Consider the following 22,804-nt stretch of genomic DNA (forward strand, 5'->3'; position numbering starts at 1 on the left):
CTGGTGCGTGACACAGTCCGGGACGGTCTGGTGCCTGACACTGTCCGGGACGGTCTGGAGCTTTTCACAGTCCATGACGGTCTGGTGCTTGTCACAGTCCATGATGGACTGGAGGTTGACACAGTCCATGAGGGTCTGGTGCTTGACACAGTCCAGGACGGTCTGGTGCTTGTCACAGTCCGGGACGGTCTGGTGCTTGTAACAGTCCGGGACGGTCTGGTGCTTGACACAGTCCATGACGTCTCGTGCTTGACACAGTCCAGGACGGTCTGGTGCTTGACACAGTCCGGGACGGTCTTGTGCTTGACACAGTCCATGACGGTCTGGTGCTTGACACAGTCTGGGACGGTCTGGTGCTTGACACAGTCCGGAACGGTATGGTGCTTGACACAGTCCGAGACGGTGTGGTGCTTGACACAGTCTGGAACGGTATGGTGCTTGACACAGTCCTGGACGGTCTGGTGCTTGACACAGTCCGGGACGGTCTGGTGCTTGACACAGTCCGGGACGGTATTGTGCTTGACACAGTCCAAGACGGTTTGGTGTATGACACAGTCCGGAACGGTCTGATGCTTGACACAGTCCGAGACGGTCTGGTGCTTGACATAGTCCGAGACGGTCTGGTGCTTGACACAGTCCATGACGGTCTGGTGCTTGACAAAGTCCGGGACGGTCCGGTGCGTGACACAGTCCGGGATGGTCTGGAGATTTTCACAGTCCTTGACGGTCTGGTGCTTGTCACAGTCCATGAAGGTATGGTGCTTGTCACAGTCCATGACGGTGTGGTGCTTGACTCAGTCCGGGGCGGTCTGGTGCGTGACACAGTTCGGGACGGTCTAGTGCTTGACACAGTCCATGACGGTCTGGTGCTTGACACAGTCCATGACGGTCTGGTGATTGTCACAGTCCGGGACGGTCTGATGCTTGTGACAGTCCATGACGATCTGGAGCCTGACACAGTCTGGGACGGTCTGGTGCTTGACACAGTCCGCCCTGGAAACACAAACCGAAACTGACTCTATTTTCCGCTTGTTACAACTTGTAATAAGGTTGTTGCATCTTGGCTTAACGTGTTTATGACGTTATAGAACGTTGTTACAACTTGATATATTGGTTGTTGTAACTGGTTAGGAGGTGTTAAAACTTGTTCGAACGTTGTAGCAACGTCGTAGTTTCGGTGTGTGTTTGGCGGGCGGGACGGTCTTGTGCTTGACACAGTCCGGGACGGTCTGGTGCTTGACACAGTCCGGGACGGTCTGGTGCTTGACACAGTCCGGGACGGTCTGGTGCTTGACACAGTCCGGGACGGTCTGGTGCTTGACACAATCCGGGAAGGTCTGGTGCTTGACACAGTCAATGACGGTCTGGTGCTTGTCAAAGTACATGACGGTCTGGTGCGTGACACAGTCCGGGACGGTCTGGTGCTTGTCGCAGTCAATGACGGTCTGGTGCTTGACACAGTCCGGGATGGTCTGGTGCTTGACACAGTCAATGACGGTCTGGTGCTTGTCAAAATACGTGACGGTCTGGTGCGTGACACAGTCCGGGACGGTCTGGTGCTTGTCACAGTCAATGACGGTCTGGTGCTTGTCAAAGTACATGACGGTCTGGTGCGTGATACAGTCCTGGACGGTCTGGTGCTTGACACAGTCCAGGACGGTCTGGAGCTTTTCACAGTCCATGACGGTCTGGTGCTTGTCACAGTCCATGACGGTCTGGAGCTTATCACAGTCCAGGACGATCTTGTGCTTGACACAGTCCGGACGGTCTGGTGCTTGAGACAGTCCATGACAGTCTGGTGCTTGACACAGTCCGAGACGGTCTAGTATTTGTCACAGTCCTTGACGGTCTAGTGCTTGTCACAGTCCGTTCCGGTTTGGTGCTTGAAACAGTCCGGGATTGTCAGTGTACATGACGGTCTGGTGCTTGACACAGTCCATGACGGTCTGGTGCTTGACACAGTCCATGACGGTTTGGAGCTTGACACAGTCCATGACCGTCTGGTGCTTGACACAGTCCATGACGGTCTAGTGCTTGACACAATCCATAATGGTCTGGTGCTTGACACAGTCTATGAGGGCCTGGTGCTTGACACAGTCGCTAAAGGACTGGTGCTTGACTCAGTCCAGGACGGTCTGGTGCTTGTCACAGTCCGGGACGGTCTGGTGCTTGTAACAGTCCGGGACGGTCTGGTGCTTGACACAGTCCATGACGTCTCTTGCTTGATACAGTCCAGGACGGTCTGGTGCTTGACACAGTCCAGGACGGTCTGGTGCTTGACACAGTCCGGGACGGTATGGTGCTTGACACAGTCAATGACGGCCTGGTGCTTGACACAGTCTAGGACGGTCTGGTGCTTGACACAGTCCGGGACGGTATGGTGCTTGACACAGTCCATGACGGTCTGGTGCTTGACACAGTCCGGGGCGGTCTAGTGCTTGTGACAGTCCATGAGAGCCTGGTGCTTGACACAGTTGAGGACGGTCTGGTGCTTGACACAGTTGAGGACGGTCTAGTGCTTGACACAGTCCTTGACGGTCTTTTGCTTGTCACAGTTCATGAGAGTCTGGAGCTTGTCACAGTCCATGACGGTCTGGTGCTTGACACAGTCCGGGACGGTACGGTGCGTGACACAGTCCGGGACGGTCTAGTGCTTGACACAGTCCGGGACGGGTTGGTGCTTGACACGGTCCGGGATGGTCTGGTGCTTGAAACAGTCCGGGACGGTCTGGTGCTTCACACAGTCCGAGACGGTCTGGTGCTTGACACAGTTCGGTACGGTCTGGTGCTTGAAACAGTCCGGGACGGTCTGGTGCCTGACACAGTCCATGACGGTCTGGTGCTTGACACAGTCCGGGACGGTCTGGTGCTTGACACAGTCCGGGACGGTCTGGTGCTGGACACAGTCCATGATAGTCTGGTGCTTGACACAGTCCATGAAGGTCTGGTGCTTGACACAGTCCATAACGGTCTGGTGCTTGTCACAGTCCGGGACTGTCTGGTGCTTGACACAGTCCGGGACGGTCTGGTGATTGACACAGTCCATGACGTCTCGTGCTTGACACAGTCCTGGACGATCTGGTGCTTGACACAGTCCGGGACGGTCTGGTGCTGGACACAGTCCATGATAGTCTGGTGCTTGACACAGTCCATGAAGGTCTGGTGCTTGACACAGTCCATAACGGTCTGGTGCTTGTCACAGTCCGGGACTGTCTGGTGCTTGACACAGTCCGGGACGGTCTGGTGATTGACACAGTCCATGACGTCTCGTGCTTGACACAGTCCTGGACGATCTGGTGCTTGACACAGTCCATGACGGTCTGGTGATTGTCACAGTCCGGGACGGTCTGATGCTTGTGACAGTCCATGACGATCTGGAGCCTGACACAGTCTGGGACGGTCTGGTGCTTGACACAGTCCGCCCTGGAAACACAAACCGAAACTGACTCTATTTTCCGCTTGTTACAACTTGTAATAAGGTTGTTGCATCTTGGCTTAGCGTGTTTATGACGTTATAGAACGTTGTTACAACTTGATATATTGGTTGTTGTAACTGGTTAGGAGGTGTGAAAACTTGTTCGAACGTTGTAGCAACGTCGTAGTTTCGGTGTGTGTTTGGCGGGCGGGACGGTCTTGTGCTTGACACAGTCCGGGACGGTCTGGTGCTTGACACAGTCCGGGACGGTCTGGTGCTTGACACAGTCCGGGACGGTCTGGTGCTTGACACAGTCCGGGACGGTCTGGTGCTTGACACAGTCCGGGAAGGTCTGGTGCTTGACACAGTCAATGACGGTCTGGTGCTTGTCAAAGTACATGACGGTCTGGTGCGTGACACAGTCCGGGACGGTCTGGTGCTTGTCGCAGTCAATGACGGTCTGGTGCTTGACACAGTCCGGGATGGTCTGGTGCTTGACACAGTCAATGACGGTCTGGTGCTTGTCAAAATACGTGACGGTCTGGTGCGTGACACAGTCCGGGACGGTCTGGTGCTTGTCACAGTCAATGACGGTCTGGTGCTTGTCAAAGTACATGACGGTCTAATGCGTGATACAGTCCTGGACGGTCTGGTGCTTGACACAGTCCAGGACGGTCTGGAGCTTTTCACAGTCCATGACGGTCTGGTGCTTGTCACAGTCCATGACGGTCTGGAGCTTATCACAGTCCAGGACGATCTTGTGCTTGACACAGTCCGGACGGTCTGGTGCTTGAGACAGTCCATGACAGTCTGGTGCTTGACACAGTCCGAGACGGTCTAGTATTTGTCACAGTCCTTGACGGTCTAGTGCTTGTCACAGTCCGTTCCGGTTTGGTGCTTGAAACAGTCCGGGATTGTCAGTGTACTTGACGGTCTGGTGCTTGACACAGTCCATGACGGTCTGGTGCTTGACACAGTCCATGACGGTTTGGAGCTTGACACAGTCCATGACCGTCTGGTGCTTGACACAGTCCATGACGGTCTAGTGCTTGACACAATCCATAATGGTCTGGTACTTGACACAGTCTATGAGGGCCTGGTGCTTGACACAGTCGCTAAAGGACTGGTGCTTGACTCAGTCCAGGACGGTCTGGTGCTTGTCACAGTCCGGGACGGTCTGGTGCTTGTAACAGTCCGGGACGGTCTGGTGCTTGACACAGTCCATGACGTCTCGTGCTTGACACAGTCCAGGACGGTCTGGTGCTTGACACAGTCCAGGACGGTCTGGTGCTTGACACAGTCCGGGACGGTCTGGTGCGTGACACAGTCCGGGACGGTCTAGTGCTTGACACAGTCCGGGACGGGTTGGTGCTTGACACGGTCCGGGATGGTCTGGTGCTTGAAACAGTCCGGGACGGTCTGGTGCTTCACACAGTCCGAGACGGTCTGGTGCTTGACACAGTTCGGTACGGTCTGGTGCTTGAAACAGTCCGGGACGGTCTGGTGCCTGACACAGTCCATGACGGTCTGGTGCTTGACACAGTCCGGGACGGTCTGGTGCTTGTCACAGTCCGGGACGGTCTGGTGCTTGTAACAGTCCGGGACGGTCTGGTGCTTGACACAGTCCATGACGTCTCTTGCTTGATACAGTCCAGGACGGTCTGGTGCTTGACACAGTCCAGGACGGTCTGGTGCTTGACACAGTCCGGGACGGTATGGTGCTTGACACAGTCCATGACGGCCTGGTGCTTGACACAGTCTAGGACGGTCTGGTGCTTGACACAGTCCGGGACGGTATGGTGCTTGACACAGTCCATGACGGTCTGGTGCTTGACACAGTCCGGGGCGGTCTAGTGCTTGTCACAGTCCATGAGAGCCTGGTGCTTGACACAGTTGAGGACGGTCTGGTGCTTGACACAGTTGAGGACGGTCTAGTGCTTGACACAGTCCTTGACGGTCTTTTGCTTGTCACAGTTCATGAGAGTCTGGAGCTTGTCACAGTCCATGACGGTCTGGTGCTTGACACAGTCCGGGACGGTACGGTGCGTGACACAGTCCGGGACGGTCTAGTGCTTGACACAGTCCGGGACGGGTTGGTGCTTGACACGGTCCGGGATGGTCTGGTGCTTGAAACAGTCCGGGACGGTCTGGTGCTTCACACAGTCCGAGACGGTCTGGTGCTTGACACAGTTCGGTACGGTCTGGTGCTTGAAACAGTCCGGGACGGTCTGGTGCCTGACACAGTCCATGACGGTCTGGTGCTTGACACAGTCCGGGACGGTCTGGTGCTTGACACAGTCCGGGACGGTCTGGTGCTGGACACAGTCCATGATAGTCTGGTGCTTGACACAGTCCATGAAGGTCTGGTGCTTGACACAGTCCATAACGGTCTGGTGCTTGTCACAGTCCGGGACTGTCTGGTGCTTGACACAGTCCGGGACGGTCTGGTGATTGACACAGTCCATGACGTCTCGTGCTTGACACAGTCCTGGACGATCTGGTGCTTGACACAGTCCGGGACGGTCTGGTGCTGGACACAGTCCATGATAGTCTGGTGCTTGACACAGTCCATGAAGGTCTGGTGCTTGACACAGTCCATAACGGTCTGGTGCTTGTCACAGTCCGGGACTGTCTGGTGCTTGACACAGTCCGGGACGGTCTGGTGATTGACACAGTCCATGACGTCTCGTGCTTGACACAGTCCTGGACGATCTGGTGCTTGACACAGTCCATGACGGTCTGGTGATTGTCACAGTCCGGGACGGTCTGATGCTTGTGACAGTCCATGACGATCTGGAGCCTGACACAGTCTGGGACGGTCTGGTGCTTGACACAGTCCGCCCTGGAAACACAAACCGAAACTGACTCTATTTTCCGCTTGTTACAACTTGTAATAAGGTTGTTGCATCTTGGCTTAGCGTGTTTATGACGTTATAGAACGTTGTTACAACTTGATATATTGGTTGTTGTAACTGGTTAGGAGGTGTGAAAACTTGTTCGAACGTTGTAGCAACGTCGTAGTTTCGGTGTGTGTTTGGCGGGCGGGACGGTCTTGTGCTTGACACAGTCCGGGACGGTCTGGTGCTTGACACAGTCCAGGACGGTCTGGTGCTTGACACAGTCCGGGACGGTCTGGTGCTTGACACAGTCCGGGACGGTCTGGTGCTTGACACAGTTCGGGAAGGTCTGGTGCTTGACACAGTCAATGACGGTCTGGTGCTTGTCAAAGTACATGACGGTCTGGTGCGTGACACAGTCCGGGACGGTCTGGTGCTTGTCGCAGTCAATGACGGTCTGGTGCTTGACACAGTCCGGGATGGTCTGGTGCTTGACACAGTCAATGACGGTCTGGTGCTTGTCAAAATACGTGACGGTCTGGTGCGTGACACAGTCCGGGACGGTCTGGTGCTTGTCACAGTCAATGACGGTCTGGTGCTTGTCAAAGTACATGACGGTCTAATGCGTGATACAGTCCTGGACGGTCTGGTGCTTGACACAGTCCAGGACGGTCTGGAGCTTTTCACAGTCCATGACGGTCTAGTGCTTGTCACAGTCCATGACGGTCTGGAGCTTATCACAGTCCAGGACGATCTTGTGCTTGACACAGTCCGGACGGTCTGGTGCTTGAGACAGTCCATGACAGTCTGGTGCTTGACACAGTCCGAGACGGTCTAGTATTTGTCACAGTCCTTGACGGTCTAGTGCTTGTCACAGTCCGTTCCGGTTTGGTGCTTGAAACAGTCCGGGATTGTCAGTGTACATGACGGTCTGGTGCTTGACACAGTCCATGACGGTCTGGTGCTTGACACAGTCCATGACGGTTTGGAGCTTGACACAGTCCATGACCGTCTGGTGCTTGACACAGTCCATGACGGTCTAGTGCTTGACACAATCCATAATGGTCTGGTACTTGACACAGTCTATGAGGGCCTGGTGCTTGACACAGTCGCTAAAGGACTGGTGCTTGACTCAGTCCAGGACGGTCTGGTGCTTGTCACAGTCCGGGACGGTCTGGTGCTTGTAACAGTCCGGGACGGTCTGGTGCTTGACACAGTCCATGACGTCTCGTGCTTGACACAGTCCATGACGGGCTGGTGCGTGACACAGTCCGGGATGGTATGGTGCTTGACACAGTCCATGACGGTTTGGTGCTTGAAACAGTCCGGGATTGTCAGTGTACATGACGGTCTGGTGCTTGACACAGTCCATGACGGTATGGTGCTTGACACAGTCCATGACGGCCTGGTGCTTGACACAGTCTAGGACGGTCTGGTGCTTGACACAGTCCGGGACGGTATGGTGCTTGACACAGTCCATGACGGTCTGGTGCTTGACACAGACCGGGGCGGTCTAGTGCTTGTCACAGTCCATGAGGGCCTGGTGCTTGACACAGTTGAGGACGGTCTGGTGCTTGACACAGTTGAGGACGGTCTAGTGCTTGACACAGTCCTTGACGGTCTTTTGCTTGTCACAGTTCATGAGAGTCTGGAGCTTGTCACAGTCCATGACGGTCTGGTGCTTGACACAGTCCGGGACGGTCTGGTGCGTGACACAGTCCGGGACGGTCTAGTGCTTGACACAGTCCGGGACGGGTTGGTGCTTGACACGGTCCGGGATGGTCTGGTGCTTGAAACAGTCCGGGACGGTCTGGTGCTTCACACAGTCCGAGATGGTCTGGTGCTTGACACAGTTCGGTACGGTCTGGTGCTTGAAACAGTCCGGGACGGTCTGGTGCCTGACACAGTCCATGACGGTCTGGTGCTTGACACAGTCCGGGACGGTCTGGTGCTTGACACAGTCCGGGACGGTCTGGTGCTGGACACAGTCCATGATAGTCTGGTGCTTGACACAGTCCATGAAGGTCTGGTGCTTGACACAGTCCATAACGGTCTGGTGCTTGTCACAGTCCGGGACTGTCTGGTGCTTGACACAGTCCGGGACGGTCTGGTGATTGACACAGTCCATGACGTCTCGTGCTTGACACAGTCCTGGACGATCTGGTGCTTGACACAGTCCGGGACGGTCTGGTGATTGACACAGTCCATGACGTCTCGTGCTTGACACATTCCGGGACGGTCTGGTGCTTGATACAGTCCTGGACGGTCTGGTGCTTGACACATTCCGGGACGGTCTGCGGCTTGACACAGTCCATGACGGTCTGGTGTATGACACAGTCCGGAACGGTCTGGTGCTTGACACAGTCCATGACGGGCTGGTGCGTGACACAGTCCGGGATGGTCTGGAGATTTTCACAGTCCTTGACGGTCGGGTGATTGTCACAGTCCATGACGGTATGGTGCTTGACACAGTCCATGACGGTGTGGTGCGTGACACATTCCGGGGCGGTCTGGTGCGTGGCACAGTCCGGGACGGTGTGGTGCTTGACACAGTCTGGAACGATCTGGTGCTTGGCACATTCCAATATGGTTTGGTGCTTGACACAGTCCATGACGGTCTGGTGATTGTCACAGTCCGGGACGGTTTGGTGCTTGACACAGTCCGGGATGGTCTGGTGCTTGACACAGTCCGGGACGGTTTGGTGCTTGACACAGTCCGGTAAGGTCTGGTGCTTGACACAGTCCGGGACGGTTTGGTGCTTGACACAGTCCGGTACGGTCTGGTGCTTGACACAGTCCGGGACGGTCTGGTGCTTGACACAGTCAATGACGGTCTGGTGCTTGTCAAAGTACATGACGGTCTGGTGCGTGACACAGTCCGGGACGGTCTGGAGCTTTTCACAGTCAATGACGGTCTGGTGCGTGACAAAGTCCGGGACGGTCTGGTGCTTGTCACAGTCAATGACGGTCTGGTGCTTGTCAAAGTACATGACGGTCTGGTGCTTGACACAGTCCGGGACGGTCTGGTGCTTGACACAGTCCGGGACGGTCTGGAGCTTTTCACAGTCCATGACGGTCTTGTGCTTGACACAGTCCGGACGGTCTGGTGCTTGAGACAGTCCATGACAGTCTGGTGCTTGACACAGTCCGAGACGGTCTAGTATTTGTCACAGTCCTTGACGGTCTAGTGCTTGTCACAGTCCGTTCCGGTTTGGTGCTTGAAACAGTCCGGGATTGTCAGTGTACATGACGGTCTGGTGCTTGACACAGTCCATGACGGTCTGGTGCTTGACACAGTCCATGACGGTTTGGAGCTTGACACAGTCCATGACCGTCTGGTGCTTGACACAGTCCATGACGGTCTAGTGCTTGACACAATCCATAATGGTCTGGTGCTTGACACAGTCTATGAGGGCCTGGTGCTTGACACAGTCGCTAAGGGACTGGTGCTTGACTCAGTCCAGGACGGTCTGGTGCTTGTCACAGTCCGGGACGGTCTGGTGCTTGTAACAGTCCGGGACGGTCTGGTGCTTGACACAGTCCATGACGTCTCGTGCTTGACACAGTCCAGGACGGTCTGGTGCTTGACACAGTCCAGGACGGTCTGGTGCTTGACACAGTCCGGGACGGTATGGTGCTTGACACAGTCCATGACGGTCTGGTGCTTGACACAGTCTAGGACGGTCTGGTGCTTGACACAGTCCGGGACGGTATGGTGCTTGACACAGTCCATGACGGTCTGGTGCTTGACACAGTCCGGGATGATCTAGTGCTTGACACAGTCCGGGGCGGTCTAGTGCTTGTCACAGTCCATGAGGGCCTGGTGCTTGACACAGTTGAGGACGGTCTGGTGCTTGACACAGTTCAGGACGGTCTAGTGCTTGACACAGTCCTTGACGGTCTTTTGCTTGTCACAGTTCATGAGAGTCTGGAGCTTGTCACAGTCCATGACGGTCTGGTGCTTGACACAGTCCGGGACGTTCTGGTGCGTGACACAGTCCGGGACGGTCTAGTGCTTGACACAGTCCGGGACGGGTTGGTGCTTGACACGGTCCGGGATGGTCTGGTGCTTGAAACAGTCCGGGACGGTCTGGTGCTTGACACAGTCCGAGACGGTCTGGTGCTTGACACAGTTCGGTACGGTCTGGTGCTTGAAACAGTCCGGGACGGTCTGGTGCCTGACACAGTCCATGTCGGTCTGGTGCTTGACACAGTCCGGGACGGTCTGGTGCTTGACACAGTCCGGGACGGTCTGGTGCTGGACACAGTCCATGATAGTCTGGTGCTTGACACAGTCCATGACGGTCTGGTGCTTGACACAGTCCATAACGGTTTGGTGCTTGTCACAGTCCGGGACTGTCTGGTGCTTGACACAGTCCGGGACGGTCTGGTGCTTGACACAGTCCGGGACGGTCTCGTGATTGACACAGTCCATGACGTCTCGTGCTTGACACAGTCCTGGACGATCTGGTGCTTGACACAGTCCTGGACGGTCTGGTGCTTGACACATTCCGGGACGGTCTGGTGCTTGATACAGTCCGGGACGGTCTGGTGCTTGACACATTCCGGGACGGTCTGCGGCTTGACACAGTCCATGACGGTCTGGTGTATGACACAGTCCGGGATGGTCTGGTGCTTGTCACAGTCAATGACGGTCTGGTGCTTGTCAAAGTGCATGACGGTCTGGTGCGTGACACAGTCCGGGACGGTCTGGTGCTTGACACAGACCGGGACGGTCTGGTGCTTGTCGCAGTCAATGATGGTTTGGTGCTTGAAACTGTCCGGGATTATCTGGTGCTTGACACAGTCAATGACGGTCTGGTGCTTGACACAATCCATGATGGTCTGGTGCTTGACACAGTCCATGAGGGTCTGGTGCTTGACACAGTCCAGGACGGTCTTGTGCTTGTCACAGTCCGGGACGGTCTTGTGCTTGTCACAGTCCGGGACGGTCTGGTGCGTGACATAGTCAGGGACGGTCTGGTGCTTGACACAGTCCGGGACGGTCTGGTGCTTGACACAGTCTATGAGGGCCTGGAGCTGGACACAGTCCATGACGGTCTTGTGCTTAACTCAGTCCAGGACGGTCTGGTGTTTGTCACAGTCCAGGACGGTCTGGTGTTTGACACAGTCCATGACGGTGTGGTGCTTGACATATTACGGGGCGGTCTGGTGTTTGACACAGTCCATGACGGTGTGGTGCTTGACACAGTACGGGGCGGTCTGCTGTTTGTCACAGTCCATGATTGTCTGGTGCTTGACAGAGTCCGGGACGGTTTCGTGCTTGTCACAGTTCATGACAGTCCGGTGATTGTCACAATCCATGACGGTCTGCTGCTTGACACAGTCCATCACAGTCTGGTGCTTTTCACAGTCCATGACGGCTGGTGCTTGACACAGTCCATCACAGTCTGGTGCTTTTCACAGTCCATGACGGTCTGGTGCTTCTCACAGTCCATGACGGTCTGTTGCTTGTTACAGTCCATGAGAGTCTGGAGCTTGTCACAGTCCTGGACGGTCTGGTGCGTGACACAGACCGAGACGGTCTTGTGCATGACACAGTCCGGAACGGTCTGGTGCTTGACACAGTCCGGGACAGTCTGGTGTTTGACACAGACCTGGTCTGTCTGGTGCTTGGCACAGTCCGGGACGGTCTGGTGCTTGAAACAGTCCATGATGGTCTGGTGCTTGTCACAGTCCATGACAGTCTAGTGCTTGACACAGTCCGGGACGGTCTGGTGCTTGACACAGTCCATGACAGTCTGGTGCTTGACACAGTCCAGTACGGTCTGGTGCTTGACACAGTCTATGACAGTCTGGTGCTTGACACAGTCCATGACGGTCTGGTGCTTGTCACAGTCCATGAGAGTCTGGAGCTTGTCACAGTCCTGGACGGTCTGGTGCGTGACACAGTCCGGGACGGTCTAGTGCATGACACAGTCAGGAACGGTCTGGTGCTTGACACAGTCCGGGACGATCTGGTGCTTGACACAGTCTGAGACAGTCTGGTGCTTGACACAGTCTGGTATGGTGTGGTGCTTGAAACAGTCCGGGACGGTCTGGTGCTTGACACAGTCCATGACGGTCTGGTGCCTGACACTGTCCGGGACGGTCTGGTGCTTGGCACAGTCCGGGACGGTCTGGTGCTTGACACAGTCCATGATTGTCTGGTGCTTGTCACAGTCCATGACGGTCTAGTGCTTGACACATTCCAGGACGGTCTGGGGCTTGACACAGTCCATGACGGTCTGGTGCTTGACACAGTCCATGACGGTCTGGTGCTTGTCCCAGTCCATAAGAGTCTGGAGCTTGTCACAGTCCTGGACGGTCTGGTGCTTGACACAGTCCGGCCCGGTCTGGTGCTTGACACAGTCCATGACGGTCTGGTGCTTGTCACAGTCCATGAGAGTCTGGAGCTTGTCACAGTCCTGGACGGTCTGGTGCTTGACACAGTCCGGGACGGTCTGGTGCGTGACACAGTCCGGGACGGTCTAGTGCATGACACAGTCCGGAACGGTATGGTGCTTGACACAGTCCATGACGGTCTGGTGCGTGACACAGTCTGGGTCGTTCTGGTGCTTGATGTGGGGAAATTCCAGGCAGCTCATCTCTCTTTTTCAAATTGATTTAATAAAATAAAGTTATGTCTTGTTTATTTTCTTAGTAAGTAAGTATTAATTAAGTGGACTGTATGTACTGGTAAACTGCCTGAAATCTTCTTACACACTATTGGGAGGGACAATTGGTAGCCTAAACCACTATGTTATGGCTCCTTCTTAAACTACCAATTGTTTACCTTTAAATCTATTATTTCAGTTATTTCAATATACAGTGTACCACATATGGTGGTCTAAACTACTAATATAATAATTAATTATGACTACTACTACTAAAAGCATAAATGGCTTAGCTATGCCAGTAGAATGGGCCTGGTAAGGCGTGTAGGTGTAGCCTCAGATTGGGTGTGGCCCTGCCTCTTTGTGCCACATAATGGCGGCTGGTGGGAAAACTACTTGGCAAACAAGTAGTTAATTATGTGTATGAACCAACTGTCTGCACAGATTCTTGATGCTCCTCTCACAATTTACCTGTATGGGATGCAAGGAATTAATCAAAGTTCCCTAAACATATCAATTACAGGTATGACATGAACTGTGAGGGTTGTAATGGGGTTCACGTACGGTGTTTTGGGGGATCTTCCACGACTTAACCATCTACTATTTATATTAAACAGTGCACTGGAATAATATACAATACTTGGTAGACGGATACAGTCGTTGTTGTGATGTTGTTAGGCTGTGTTGTTGGTGTTGACACGTAAATGGGGTGTCTTGCTGTTACACCAGTTTTAAAACAGCGTGGTAGGCTGGTCCCCTGTTTGTTGTTGTTGTGTATATAGACGCCTTCCTCTCTCGGGCAACGCCCTTAACGCTGGTTCCTCATTCAAAGTAATTTTACATTAACAAGGGAACCTAGCTACAATACTGTGTAAATAATTATATTCATTCTTATTGATTACTTTTTTATCAACTCTAGAGACTAAACTAGTCTATTAACAATGTTTCATAATGTAAATATACGATGACTTTGATGACGTCACGGAGTCGATGACGTCACGGAGTCTCCCATTTTCCATCCTGAAGGGAGTACAGACTAGGGGAGACTGTGTTATTTGTGTGTGTGTGGTTGTGTGTGTGTCGGTTTCCCGACACTTGACACAGTCCGGGACTGTCTGGAGCTTTTCACAGTCCATGACGGCCTGGTGCTTGTCACAGTCCATGACGGTATTGTGCTTGACACAGTCCATGACAGTGTGGTGCTTGACACAGTCCGGGGCGGTCTGGTGCGTGACACAGTCCGAGACGATCTGGTGCTTGACACAGTCCGAGACGATCTGGTGCTTGGCACTTTCCAATATGGTCTGGTGCTTGAGACAGTCCATGACTGTCTGGTGATTGTCACAGTCCGGGACGGTCTGATGCTTGTGACAGTCCATGACGATCTGGAGCCTGACACAGTCCGGGACGGTCTGGTGCTTGACACCGTCCGGGATGGTCTGGTGCATGACACATTCAATGACGGTCTGGTGCTTGTCAAAGTACATGACGGTCTGGTGCGTGACACAGTCCGGGACGGTCTGGTGCGTGACACAGTCCGGGACGGTCTGGTGCTTGTCACAGTCAATGACAGTCTGGTGCTTGTCAAAGTACATGACGGTCTGGTGCGTGACACAGTCCGGGACGGTCTGGTGCTTGACTCAGTCCATGACGGTCTGGAGCTTTTCACAGTCCATGACGGTTTGGTGCTTGTCACAGTCCATGACGGTCTTGAGCTTGTCACAGTCTGAGACGGTCTTGTGCTTGACACAGCCCATGACGGTCTGGTGCTTGACGCAGTCCATGACGGTCTGGTGCTTGTCACAGTCCGCGTCGGTCTGGTGCTTGGCACAGTTAGGGACGGTCTGGTGCTTGGCACAGTCCGGGACGGTCTGGTGCTTGGCACAGTCCGGGATTATCTGGTGCTTGACAGTGTACATGACGGTCTGGTGCTTGTCAAAGTCCGGGACGGTCTGGTGCTTGACACAGTCCAGGACGGTCTGGTGCTTGTCAAAGTCCGGGACGGTCTGGTGCGTGACAAAGTCCGGGACGGTCAAGCGCTTGACACAGTCCATGACGGTCTGGTGCTTGACAAAGTCCGGGACGGTCAAGCGCTTGACACAGTCCATGACGGTCTGGTGCTTGACAAAGTCCGGGACGGTCAAGCGCTTGACACAGTCCATGACGGTCTGGTGCGTGAAACAGTCCGGGACGGGCTGGTGCTTGACAGAGTCCGGGACGGTCTGGTGCTTGTCACAGTTCATGACAGTCCGGTGCTTGTCACAGTCCATGACGGTCTGGTGCTTGACAGAGTCCGGGACGGTCTGGTGCTTGTCACAGTTCATGACAGTCCGGTGCTTGTCACAGTCCATGACGGTCTGGTGCTTGACACAGTCCGAGACGGTCTGGTGCTTGTCACAGTCCATGACGGTCTGGTGCTTGACACATTCCATGACGGTCTGGTGAGTGACAGGCCGGGTCGGTCTGGTGCTTGACACAGTCCGGGACGGTCTGGTGCTTGACACAGTCCGGTACGGTCTGGTGCTTGAAACAGTCCATGACAGTCTGGTGCTTGACACAGTCCATGACGGTCTGGTGCTTGACACAGTACATGACGGTCTGGTGCTTGTCACAATCCGGGACGGTCTGGTGCTTGTCACAGTCCATGACGGTCTGGTGCTTGACACATTCCATGACGGTCTGGTGAGTGACAGGCCGGGTCGGTCTGGTGCTTGACACAGTCCGGGACGGTATGGTGCTTGACACAGTCCATGACGGTCTGGTGCGTGACACAGTCTGGGTCGTTCTGGTGCTTGACACAGTCCGGGACGGTCTGGTGCTTGACACAGTCCAGGACGGTCTGGTGCTTGTCAAAGTCCGGGACGGTCTGGTGCGTGACAAAGTCCGGGACGGTCAAGCGCTTGACACAGTCCATGACGGTCTGGTGCTTGACAAAGTCCGGGACGGTCAAGCGCTTGACACAGTCCATGACGGTCTGGTGCTTGACAAAGTCCGGGACGGTCAAGCGCTTGACACAGTCCATGACGGTCTGGTGCGTGAAACAGTCCGGGACGGGCTGGTGCTTGACAGAGTCCGGGACGGTCTGGTGCTTGTCACAGTTCATGACAGTCCGGTGCTTGTCACAGTCCATGACGGTCTGGTGCTTGACAGAGTCCGGGACGGTCTGGTGCTTGTCACAGTTCATGACAGTCCGGTGCTTGTCACAGTCCATGACGGTCTGGTGCTTGACACAGTCCGAGACGGTCTGGTGCTTGTCACAGTCCATGACGGTCTGGTGCTTGACACATTCCATGACGGTCTGGTGAGTGACAGGCCGGGTCGGTCTGGTGCTTGACACAGTCCGGGACGGTCTGGTGCTTGACACAGTCCGGTACGGTCTGGTGCTTGAAACAGTCCATGACAGTCTGGTGCTTGACACAGTCCATGACGGTCTGGTGCTTGACACAGTACATGACGGTCTGGTGCTTGTCACAATCCGGGACGGTCTGGTGCTTGTCACAGTCCATGACGGTCTGGTGCTTGACACATTCCATGACGGTCTGGTGAGTGACAGGCCGGGTCGGTCTGGTGCTTGACACAGTCCGGGACGGTATGGTGCTTGACACAGTCCATGACGGTCTGGTGCGTGACACAGTCTGGGTCGTTCTGGTGCTTGACACAGTCCGGGACGATCTGGTGCTTGACACAGTCCATGACGGTCTGGAGCTTTTCACAGTCCATGACGGTGTGGTGCTTGACACAGTCCGGGGCGGTCTGGTGCGTGACACAGTCCGAGACGATCTGGTGTTTGACACAGTCCATGACGGCCTGGTGCTTGTCACAGTCCATGACGGTCTGGTGCTTGAGACAGTCCATGACTGTCTGGTGCTTGTCACAGTCCGGGACGGTCTGGTGCGTGACACAGTCCGGGACGGTCTGGTGCGTGACACAGTCCGGGACGGTCTGGTGCTTGACACAGTCAGGGATGGTCTGGTGCTTGACACATTCAATGATGGTCTGGTGCTTGTCAAAGTACATGACGGTCTGGTGCGTGACACAGTCCGTGACGGTCTGGTGCTTGACTCAGTCCATGACGGTCTGGAGCTTTTCACAGTCCATGACGGTCTGGTGCTTGTCACAGTCCATGACGGTCTGGTGCTTGACACAGTCCATGACGGTCTGGTGCTTGACACAGTCCATGACGGTCTGGTGCTTGACGCAGTCCTTGACGGTCTGGTGCTTGACACAGTCCGTAACAGTCTGGTGCTGGACACAGTCAATGACAGTGTGGTGCTTGACACAGTCTATGACGGTCTGGTGCTTCTCACAGTCCGGAACGGTCTGATGCTTGAAACAGTCCGAGACGGTCTGGTGCTTGACACAGTCCTGGACGGTCTGGTGCTTGAAACAGTCTGGGACGGTCTGGTGCTTGACACAGTCCATGACGTCTCGTGCTTGACACAGTCCATGAGAGTCTGGAGCTTGTCACAGTCCTGGACGGTCTGGTGCTTGACACAGTCCGGGACGGTCTGGTGCGTGACACAGTCCGGGACGGTCTAGTGCATAACACAGTCCGGAACGGTCTGGTGCTTCTCACAGTCCGGGACGGTCTGGTGCTTGACACAGTCCGGGACGGTATGGTGCTTGACACAGTCCATGACGGTCTGGTGCTTGACACAGTCTGGGACGGTCTGGTGCTTGACACAGTCTGGGACGGTCTGGTGTTTGACAGAGTCCGGGACGGTATGGTGCTTGACACAGTCCATGACGGTCTGGTGCTTGAGACAGTCCAACCCGGTCTGGTGCTTGACACAGTCCGAGACGATCTGGTGTTTGACACAGTCCGGGACGGTCTGGTGCTTGTCACAGTTCATGACTGTCTGGTGCTTGTCACAGTCCATGACGGTCTGGTGCTTGACATAGTCCATGATGGTCTGGTGCTTGACATAGTCCGGGACGGTCTGGTGCTTGACACAGTCCATGACGGTCTGGTGCTTGACACAGTCCATGATGGTCTGGTGCTTGACATAGTCCGGGACGGTCTGGTGCTTGACACAGTCCATGACGGTCTGGTGCTTGACACAGTCCATGACTGTCTGGTGCTTGACACAGTCCATGACGGTCTGGTGCTTGACACAGTCCATGACGGTCTGGTGCTTGACACAGTCCATGACTGTCTGGTGCTTGACACAGTCCATGACGGTCTGGTGCTTGACATAGTCCGGGACGGTCTGGTGCTTGACACAGTCCATGATGGTCTGGTGCTTGACATAGTCCGGGACGGTCTGGTGCTTGACACAGTCCATGACGGTCTGGTGCTTGACACAGTCCATGACGGTCTGGTGCTTGACACAGTCCATGACGGTCTGGTGCTTGACACAGTCCATGACGGTCTGGTGCTTGACACAGTCCATGATGGTCTGGTGCTTGACATAGTCCGGGACGGTCTGGTGCTTGACACAGTCCATGATGGTCTGGTGCTTGACATAGTCCGGGACGGTCTGGTGCTTGACACAGTCCATGATGGTCTGGTGCTTGACACAGTCCATGATGGTCTGGTGCTTGACATAGTCCGGGACGATCTGGTGCTTGACACAGTCCATGACGGTCTGGAGCTTTTCACAGTCCATGACGGTGTGGTGCTTGACACAGTCCGGGGCGGTCTGGTGCGTGACACAGTCCGAGACGATCTGGTGTTTGACACAGTCCATGACGGCCTGGTGCTTGTCACAGTCCATGACGGTCTGGTGCTTGAGACAGTCCATGACTGTCTGGTGCTTGTCACAGTCCGGGACGGTCTGGTGCGTGACACAGTCCGGGACGGTCTGGTGCGTGACACAGTCCGGGACGGTCTGGTGCTTGACACAGTCAGGGATGGTCTGGTGCTTGACACATTCAATGATGTTCTGGTGCTTGTCAAAGTACATGACGGTCTGGTGCGTGACACAGTCCGTGACGGTCTGGTGCTTGACTCAGTCCATGACGGTCTGGAGCTTTTCACAGTCCATGATGGTCTGGTGCTTGTCACAGTCCATGACGGTCTGGTGCTTGACACAGTCCATGACGGTCTGGTGCTTGACACAGTCCATGACGGTCTGGTGCTTAACACAGTCCATGACGGTCTGGTGCTTGACGCAGTCCTTGACGGTCTGGTGCTTGACACAGTCCGGAACAGTCTGGTGCTGGACACAGTCAATGACAGTGTGGTGCTTGACACAGTCTATGACGGTCTGGTGCTTCTCACAGTCCGGAACGGTCTGATGCTTGAAACAGTCCGAGACGGTCTGGTGCTTGACACAGTCCTGGACGGTCTGGTGCTTGAAACAGTCTGGGACGGTCTGGTGCTTGACACAGTCCATGACGTCTCGTGCTTGACACAGTCCATGAGAGTCTGGAGCTTGTCACAGTCCTGGACGGTCTGGTGCTTGACACAGTCCGGGACGGTCTGGTGCGTGGCACAGTCCGGGACGGTCTAGTGCATGACACAGTCCGGAACGGTCTGGTGCTTCTCACAGTCCGGGACGGTCTGGTGCTTGACACAGTCCGGGACGGTATGGTGCTTGACACAGTCCATGACGGTCTGGTGCTTGACACAGTCTGGGACGGTCTGGTGCTTGACACAGTCTGGGACGGTCTGGTGTTTGACACAGTCCGGGACGGTATGGTGCTTGACACAGTCAATGACGGTCTGGTGCTTGAGACAGTCCAAGACGGTCTGGTGCTTGACACAGTCCGAGACGATCTGGTGTTTGACACAGTCCGGGACGGTCTGGTGCTTGTCACAGTTCATGACTGTCTGGTGCTTGTCACAGTCCATGACGGTCTGGTGCTTGACATAGTCCATGATGGTCTGGTGCTTGACATAGTCCGGGACGGTCTGGTGCTTGACACAGTCCATGACGGTCTGGTGCTTGACACAGTCCATGATGGTCTGGTGCTTGACATAGTCCGGGACGGTCTGGTGCTTGACACAGTCCATGACGGTCTGGTGCTTGACACAGTCCATGACTGTCTGGTGCTTGACACAGTCCATGACGGTCTGGTGCTTGACACAGTCCATGATGGTCTGGTGCTTGACATAGTCCGGGACGGTCTGGTGCTTGACACAGTCCATGACGGTCTGGTGCTTGACACAGTCCATGACGGTCTGGTGCTTGACACAGTCCATGACGGTCTGGTGCTTGACACAGTCCATGACGGTCTGGTGCTTGACACAGTCCATGATGGTCTGGTGCTTGACATAGTCCGGGACGGTCTGGTGCTTGACACAGTCCATGATGGTCTGGTGCTTGACATAGTCCGGGACGGTCTGGTTCTTGACACAGTCCATGATGGTCTGGTGCTTGACACAGTCCATGATGGTCTGGTGCTTGACATAGTCCGGGACGGTCTGGTACTTGACACAGTCCATGACGGTCTGGTGCTTGACACAGTCCATGATGGTCTGGTGCTTGACATAGTCCGGGACGGTCTGGTGCTTGACACAGTCCATGACGGTCTGGTGCTTGACACAGTCCATGACTGTCTGGTGCTTGACACAGTCCATGACGGTCTGGTGCTTGACATAGTCCGGGACGGTCTGGTGCTTGACACAGTCCATGATGGTCTGGTGCTTGACATAGTCCGGGACGGTCTGGTGCTTGACACACTCCATGACGGTCTGGTGCTTGACACAGTCCATGACGGTCTGGTGCTTGTCACAGTCCATGACGGTCTAGTGCTTGACACAGTCCAGGACGGTCTGGTGCTTGACACAGTCCGGGACGGTCTGGTGCTTGACACAGTCCGGTACGGTCTGCTGCTTGAAACAGTCCATGACAGTCTGGTGCTTGACACAGTCCATGACGGTCTGGTGCTTGACACAGTACATGACGGTCTGGTGCTTGTCACAGTAAGGGACGGTCTGGTGCTTGACACAGTCCATGACGTCTCGTGCTTGACACAGTCCAGGACGGTCTGGTGCTTGACACAGTCCGGGACGGTCTGGTGCTTGACACAGTCCGGGACGGTCTGGTGCTTGACACAGTCCGGGACGGTATGGTGCTTGACACAGTCCATGACGGTCTGGTGCGTGACACAGTCTGGGTCGTTCTGGTGCTTGACACAGTCCGCGACGGTCTGGAGCTTTTCACAGTCCATGACGGTCTGGAGCTTTTCACAGTCCATGACGGTCTGGTGCTTGACACAGTCCGGGGCGGTCTGGTGCGTGACACAGTCCGAGACGATCTGGTGCTTGACACAGTCCGAGACGATCTGGTGCTTGTGACAGTCCGGAACGGTCTGGTGCTTGACACAGTCCGGGGCGGTCTGGTGCGTGACACAGTCCAAGACGGTCTGGTGCTTGACACAGTCTGGGACGATCTGGTGCTTGACACAGTCCGGAACGGTCTGGTGCTTGACACAGTCAATGAGGGCCTGGTGCTTCATACAGTCCATGACGGTCTGGTGCTTGACACAGTCCAGGACTGTCTTGTGCTTGTCACAGTCCAGGACGGTCTGGTATGTGACATAGTCCGGGACGGTCTAGTGCTTGACACAGTCCATGACGGTCTGGTGCTTGACAAAGCCCGGGACGGTCCGGTATGTGACTCAGTCCGGGTCGGGCTGGTGCTTTTCACAGTCCATGACGGTCTGGTGCTTGTCACAGTACGGGACGGTCTGCTGCTTGACGTAGTCCGGGACGGTCTGGTGCTTGACACAGTCCGGGATGGTCTGGTGCTTGACACAGTCCATGACGGCTCGTGCTTGACACAGTCCAGGACGGTCTGGTGCTTGACACAGTCCGGGTCGGTCTGGTGCTTGACACAGTCCGGGACGGTATGGTGCTTGACACAGTTCATGACGGTCTGGTGCTTGACACAGTCCATGAGGGCCTGGTGCTTGACACAGTCCATGACGGTCTGGTGCTTTTCACAGTCCATGACGGTCTGGTGCTCCTCACAGTCCATGACGGTCTGGTGCTTGACACAGTCTGGGACGGTCCGGTGCTTGACACAGTCCATGACGGTCTGGTGGTTGACTCAGTCCGGTACGGTCTGGTGCTTGAAACAGTCCGGGACGGTCTGGTGCCTGACACAGTCCGGGACGGTCTGGTGCTTGTCACAGTTTGGGACGGTCTGCTGCTTGACAGAGTCCGGGACGGTCTGGTGCTTGACACAGTCCGGGACAGTCTGGTGGTTGACACAGTCCGGTACGGTCTGGTGCTTGACACAGTCCATGACAGTCTGGTGCGTGACACAGTCCATGACGGTCTGGTGCTCGACACAGTCCATGACGGTCTAGTGCTTGTCACAGTCCATGACGGTCTGGTGCATGTCACAGTCCGGGACGGTCTGATGCTTGTCACAGTCCGAGACGGTCTGGTGCTTGACACAGTCCTGGACGGTCTGGTGCTTGAAACAGTCTGGGACGGTCTGGTGCTTGACACAGTCCATGACGTCTCGTGCTTGACACAGTCTATGACGGTCTTGTGCTTGACACAGTCCGGGACGGTTTGGTGCTTGACACAGTCCGGGACGGTATGGTGCTTGACACAGTCCATGACGGTCTGGTGCTTGACACAGTCTGGGACGGTCTGGTGTTTGACACAGTCCGGGACGGTATGGTGCTTGACACAGTCCATGCCGGTCTGGTGCTTGACACAGTCCATGACGGTCTGGGGCTTGGCACAGTCCATGACGGTCTGGTGCTTGACACAGTCCATGACGGTCTGGTGCTTGTCACAGTCCATGACGGTCTGGTGTTTGTCACAGTCCATGACGGTCTGGTGTTTGTCACAGTCCATGACGGTCTGGTGTTTGTCACAGTCCATGACGGTCTTGTGCTTGTCACAGTCCATGACGGTCTGGTGTTTGTCACAGTCCATGACGGTCTGGTGTTTGTCACAGTCCATCACAGTCTGGTGCTTGTCACAGTCCGGGCCGGCCTGGTGCTTGTCACAGTCCATGACGGTCTGG

The 22,804-nt window shown here is 55.3% G+C and overlaps 2 protein-coding genes across 2 annotated transcripts in view; both read right to left on the minus strand.

Moving 5' to 3' along the window:
• The window catches only part of LOC138350927 (uncharacterized), a 384,976-nt gene that overhangs the window by 355,087 nt on the left and 7,085 nt on the right, over positions 1 to 22,804 (minus strand). The window lies entirely within an intron of this gene.
• LOC138352240 (zinc finger protein 271-like) lies at positions 14,510 to 21,284 on the minus strand. The gene is made up of 3 exons (XM_069304529.1): positions 20,898 to 21,284; positions 15,694 to 16,167; positions 14,510 to 15,307 (listed from the first exon to the last, which is right to left on the minus strand). The coding sequence occupies exons 1-3, from the start codon at positions 21,282 to 21,284 to the stop codon at positions 14,510 to 14,512; spliced, it is 1,659 nt and encodes a 552-aa protein (XP_069160630.1).

The sequence above is a fragment of the Procambarus clarkii genome, chromosome 5 (genome assembly GCF_040958095.1).
Source record: "Procambarus clarkii isolate CNS0578487 chromosome 5, FALCON_Pclarkii_2.0, whole genome shotgun sequence".
In the NCBI taxonomy this organism is placed as follows: Eukaryota; Metazoa; Arthropoda; class Malacostraca; order Decapoda; family Cambaridae; genus Procambarus; species Procambarus clarkii.

Bases quoted from the DNA above. Each gene is read 5' to 3' on its own strand.
- LOC138352240 (XM_069304529.1), bottom strand. From the start codon at position 21,284: ATGGACTGTATGAAGCACCAGGCCCTCATTGACTGTGTCAAGCACCAG. The intron at 16,168-20,897 runs GTCAAGCACCAT...GTCACTCACCAG, and splicing joins ACCAGACCGTCATGGACTGT to ACCGTCATGGAATGTGTCAA. The intron at 15,308-15,693 runs GTCAAGCACCAG...GTCACTCACCAG, and splicing joins ACCAGACCGTCCTGGACTGT to ACCGTCATGGAATGTGTCAA.